Below are 6,044 nucleotides of genomic sequence, written 5' to 3'. Positions count from 1 at the left end.
TTTTTTTTTTTTTTTTTTTTTTTAGTATGTTAACTTTATTATTAAAACTGTTAAGACATATGTCTTTTCTTGGAAGGGAAGGAGAGAATACCATAGAGGAAGAAATCAGCAACTTTATAAAGTCCAATGACCCTTCCCCTTGTATGTATTTTTCCCACATTCCCAAAACTGGAGAGTCAAGTTTCTTCCTTATCTGCTAAAGGGAATGGCTATTAATATTTTGTATTGAAGTCAATGTTTCATTAGTTTAGTCCATTAAAGCTGACTTCTTTAAGATTCAGTTACTGGTTTCAGTACTCATTCTAGTTTTCAGAAGAACAGATAGGTTTGACCATCACATTCAACAAACCATGAACTTGGTTTTCATATGTCACAACAACAAAAAATCATATTACGCCAATAATAGAAATTTATTGATGTTTAATATAAATTTGCAAATTGGGGCAATATTTTGACTACAGAATTAAAAATGTTCCAAAGATGAAAGAACATTGGAACACTCTTTACCAAATCTTATCAGTATTGCAATGGGAAAAATGGTTGGAACAGACCAATTAAACAAATTTGTGGTCAGGAAGGATTTTTATACAACACTGTGTTGAAGGACCATTAAAGTAATTAACAATTTATCCTAAACATAGCTCCTAGTCTGACCTTTGTAGTCTGTTTCCTGAAAGGACTGAATTCTTCAAAAGAACACAATGCCCAAGGCAAAGTGTCTTACTAGTTTATCTAGGCCATTGTTCAACTCAAAGGTGACTCCTAGGAACCAGTTTCTCTGAGGCTCAAGCTTTAAAAAGACACTTAAGGGAAAATGTCCTGGGTCAGTCAGCCAACTCCACGGACCCAGAAATCTAGATTCCAGGAGAATTAAAATAGTTTATCATATATTAGTGTTGTAAAAGTGAGTCTGGTTATAATAAATGGTAACCTATATATATATAGAAAGGGGCTCTAATGGTGTAGTGGATGAATCATTTTGCTGCTAACCAAAAGTTTAGTGCTTTGAACCAACTAGCCACTCTGCAGGAGAAAGATGAGGCAAGTCTGATTTCATAAAGATTACAGCCTTGGAAACCCTGTGGGACAATTCTACTCTGCCCTATAGGGTCTCTATGAATCAGAATCGACTTGAAAACAGTGGCTTTGGGTTTTATTTATAGGAACTTCCTTTGGAGAAAAAAATCTTCCTTAAAAAAACTAAACTGTAGAAGGATACTCCTTTTGCTGTTTTGAATTGCATATAAAGTTTGTGAGCTGGGCACAGAAGAACACGTTCATTACTGAAAAGCTCCAACTACATGAATGACAGACCTGTATTTCCTCCATCTGTATGGTCCTTTATTGTGGTCCTTTAATTAGGTAGACCCAAAGAAGCCATGGTAACTGAATGGAGCCCCCCCTCCCTTTCATTCTTGAGCTGCTGGAGAGAAAATAGCTTGTTATCACCTCTATTTGTAGGAATGAAAACTACCACTTAGAAAAACAATTACAACAGGTTTCTAATTCCAAAGAAATGAACAGTTCCTTTTATGGTTACAAAGGGCCTCACATTTCAAAATCATAAAAAGAAAGTAAAATCTACTGATGTGAAAAAAATCCCAGCAACCCTAGATAAAGACCAAAACTTAATGACAGTTTAGAGAATTGAGACAGTTCAGTCTCAATTGAAAGCATAAGAGTGAGTACTTTACAGCCTAGTTATCTAGCTTTTCTTATGATATTTCAGCATCCTTTACACTGGTAGAAATTTGAATTAATTTTTCTTAATTTATTTATTAAACAAATACTTTTAGTTGAGTCTGAAATATAGAAATAAGAAGTTTTCAGTATGAGGAATAAACACAGAAAAGAAGTGTATCAAAGGGGCCGGGGAATGGGGATAAAAATAGGAACTGGTCAACTGTGCAAGTAGCACAGGATCAAGAAATATTCTAGGGGAGCACCAGTTTTTTTTTTTTTTTTTTTTTTTTTTGGTTTGTTTGTTTGTTTTAAAAATAAGAATGGAAAATGTTGGCAAGCAGAACCAGTTTGATGCTTTTGGAACTTCCTTGATACTTGAAAACTGGTTCATTCTGGTTCAACCCTCTGCTGAGAATCAAATATACTGAAAGAGATTCTACATTTTAACAAATCCTCATGTGCTTCTGATGTACACATACCTGGGGATTTTGTTAAAATGTAGATTCAGATTCAGTATATCTGGGTGGTTATTGTTAGGTACCATGGAGTCTGCTCTGACTCGTGACAACCCTTTGTTCAGTAGAATGAAACACTGACCATTCGTGCACCATTCTCACAATCCTTGCTATGCTTGAGCCTATCTTTACAACCATTGTGTCATATTTTGAGTGTCTTCCAACCTAAGGAACTAATCTGCCAGACAGTGCTTTACTGCTCTTCATCAAGTTTCAGTGGCCAGTTTTTTCAAAAGTGGATGATCTTGTCCTTCCTTCCCATCTGTCTTACTCTGGAAATTGCACTGAAACCTATTCGCCATGGGTGACCCTGCGGGTATTCGAAATACAGGTGGAAGAGCCTCTAGCCTCAAAGAAACACACATGCCAACACAGTACGACAAACTGACAGATGAGTGGGGGTTTCTAGGGGTAGAAATGAAAATTCTCAGCAGAGGTAGAATCAGAATGAACCAGTTTGAAGCCCTGCTTTGAACCTAGGTGTTTAAATTTAAGTTGATGAGAGCCAATTTGTGCTGGTTAGAACCATGTTAAAATCGGCAGGTCTGACCTTGAACCCTCTGAATTGAGTAACCTAGATGGAGCTGGTTTGGTTATGTGGGGTTTGATTTGAAACTGGTTTCAGTTCTATCTTCTTACAGTTTTGTGCCTCTAAGAATAAACTTGATCTAGTTGTATTGGTTTAACTTTCTGAATGCTTTCCATATTAAAAGTATTAACCATTTGTCTATCACGTTTGACACATTTATTTTTTCCTAATCTGTTGTTTGAAACTTCTTTAAAAAAAAAAATAAGAATGTAATATTTATGTGAAATAAAGCAATCTTGTCCATTCTGTCTTTTAAATCACCTTTTTAAAAAACTTTTTATTGTGATTTGGGTGTTAAATCACTTTTAATGTGAGAAATTTCATTATTGTTCACTTTTGTAACTCTTATTTTTCCTTACATTTAACTCTTTAGAATATTTTGTATCAAGTAAGTATCTAAATCGATTATTTTTCCAAAAAAAATTAAGCAAGTCCTTAACAGTATTTATAACTTAATTAATTATTTTCACACTATTTGATGGCATCATTTTTCCTATAATAAATTCTTATATTGGGTTAATTAGCTATAATTACCTGCTTATTTTGGCAAGAGTCACATTAGTATATTTATAAAATATTTATATTTTATCTCACAAAACTAGTCCCTGCTTCTTGCTTTAATTTTCAAATTTTTATGTTTTAGCTGTTTTGCTTTTTCTACATTACAGATCTACTTTAAAATCATTTTGTCACATTTTCTCCAAAATTGAATAATAAATTATTAGGGGTTCTGTTAGTGTAATTTGTGTAAAACATCCCTTACTCTTTTAGTGTGCAGTTCTGAACATTTTTGACAAAAGACATAGAGTTGTGTAACAACCAGCACAATCAAGATACGGAACAGTTCTTAAAATATTCTCTTATACTGCCTCTTTGTGATCAAACCATCCCTTTCGCGGTTCATCCCTGAAAACCACCCCTCTATTATCCATCCCTGTAGGTTTATCCTTTCCAAAATGTCATTGAAATTCAATCAAACATGATGTAGCCTTCTGAGTCTGGCTTCTTTCATGAAAAAAGTTTAATTGTATCCATGTTGCTACGTGAATCATTAATTTGTTCCTTTTTATCACTGATTATGTGCCATTGATTGGGTGAACTACACTATTTATCCATTCTCTACTCCAAGTACATTTGCATTATTATCAGTTTTTGGAAACTGGCTATGATTACCTGTTTTTTTTTTTTTTTTCAATGAGTACCTGTTTGAATAAGTGTCTTTTTATTGTTATTAATTGAGAGTAGATCCTGAATTTTATTTAATACTTGAGATAATCATTATCTAATACTTGGTTTGCTAATGCTGTATCTAAGTAAATTTTAAAATATGAAGTCATTTGTTTGTCCAGGGAAATCTTATACTTGATTATGATGAATTCTTCTTATATCTATTTGATTTATATTATATATTGAGTCATTAATATGTACTGGTAGATTATTAGTGAAAAATAGTTTCTCTCCCTTTCTTATGACACAAATACCTACTTTTATCCTAGAAGAACTATTGTCAACAGTTTTTTGTGTTTCCAGAAACACTACCTGTTTTCTGAACATAATATTTTATATTTTCACACTAGTAGTAGCAATTTATACACTCTTTTTAGTACCATGGGTTTTTTGTTTGTTTGTTTCTCTTAACAGTGTACCTTGGAGTTCATTCGCAAATATTCAAGAGGAGCTACTTGTTATTTTTGATGGTTTTAGAGTATTCCATTGCACAGACGTACAGTAAAACTTTTCAAATATTTTCTTACTGATGGATATTTATGCTGATTCTCATCCCTTTCTATTACAAGTAACACTAAAATGAGAATTTAAGTTTTTACTTTTAAGTTGCTTGTTACAGAACGAAAACATACATATCAGCTTATCTATAGAGTAAGTATATAAAGTGGACTTGCAGCACAAAATAACCCAAAACCAAACCCACTGCCATTGAGCTGATTTTTACTCATAACAATGCAATAGGACAGAGTCCCATAGGTTTCCAAGGTTGTACTCTTAACGAAGCTGACTACTTCATCTTTCTCCTGTGGAGCAGCTGATGGGTTCAAACTGCCAACCTTATGGCTCACAGTCAAATACTTTAATGACTGCACCAGCAGACCACTTTGCTGGATATAATGTTGTTGTTGTTGTGTGCCGTGGAGTCGGCCCCAACTCATAGCAACCTCTCCTTGGGTTTCTGAGGTGGTATCTCTAAGGAAGTAGATTGCCCAACCTTCCTTCCGAGAAGTGGCTGGTGGGTTTGAACTGCCAGCCTTCTGGTTAGCAGTCAAGTGCTTTAGGCACTATGCTACCAGAGCTCCCACTGGATATAATAGTACATGCTTACTTAATTTTGATAAATTTTTCCAAATCAGTCCTCTTATTGATTATCAAAGTCACACTGACATCAGCTGGTATGAGAATTTCTGTATTCTAACACCTGGCCACTATAGTGGTTATAGATCTTTTTTCCTTATAAATCTGAAAGGTGAAAATTTTACCATATTGTAGTCTTAATAATAATAGGAGTAATGCAAACAAAGGTTGAGCATGTTCTCGTGTGTTTCAGAGTTTTGATATTTCCTTTTTTGTGAAATATCCCTTAATATTATTTGCCAATTTATCAACTGATTGTTGGCCTTGTTCTTATTAATTTCTAATTTTTACATCAAAAATGTTTGGTTTTTGTCAGTCACATTTATCTTTTGACTTTATTCATGGTATTGTTTGCCATAAAGATTTTTAAAAGAATATTTTTATAATTAAATCATCTTTTTTTTTTTTTTTTTGGTAACTCTCCCTCTGAGAATGTAATGTAAACCATTACAATTTCTCTAGTATAACTCTGTCATTTCACTTTTAAAAGTTTAATCTTTCATGATGAAAGATGAGAATATACCCATCATTCAGAAAGTCTAATGAACCCCAAACAGGATAGACCCCAAAGGAAAATCACAAAGACACATCATCATCAAACTCATCAAAACCAAAGACAAAGACAGAATCCTGAAAGCAGCATGGGAAAAACAAAAAGTTGCTTACAAAGTTCAGCCAGTAAGAATAAGCTATAATTTCTCAGCAGAAACCATGCAAGTGAGAAGACAATGGGATGGTATATATAAAACCCTGAAAGAGAAAAATTTTCAACCAAGAATTATATACGCGGAAAAATTGTCCCTCAAATATGATGGTGAAATTAGGAGATTTTCAGATAAGTAGAAACTAAGGGAATTTGTTAAAACCAGACCAACCTTACAAGAGATGCTAAA

At 33.7% G+C, this 6,044-nt stretch overlaps 1 protein-coding gene across 1 annotated transcript in view; it reads left to right on the top strand.

Annotated features, from left to right (window-relative positions):
• RBMS3 (RNA binding motif single stranded interacting protein 3) overlaps positions 1 to 6,044 on the top strand; it is a 1,212,798-nt gene that overhangs the window by 862,588 nt on the left and 344,166 nt on the right. Inside the window, exons 8-9 of the mRNA XM_042780448.1 lie at positions 579 to 597; positions 2,003 to 2,012. Coding sequence (XP_042636382.1) covers positions 579 to 597; positions 2,003 to 2,012 — 29 coding nt within the window. The remainder of the gene's footprint in view (positions 1 to 578; positions 598 to 2,002; positions 2,013 to 6,044) is intronic.

Source organism: Orycteropus afer, unplaced genomic scaffold (genome assembly GCF_000298275.1).
Source record: "Orycteropus afer afer isolate SDZICR_OR568_19922 unplaced genomic scaffold, OryAfe1.0 scaffold00003, whole genome shotgun sequence".
NCBI lineage: Eukaryota > Metazoa > Chordata > Mammalia > Tubulidentata > Orycteropodidae > Orycteropus > Orycteropus afer.
Note: the sequence above shows the minus strand (reverse complement) of the source record. Positions and strands in the feature narration are given on the sequence as shown.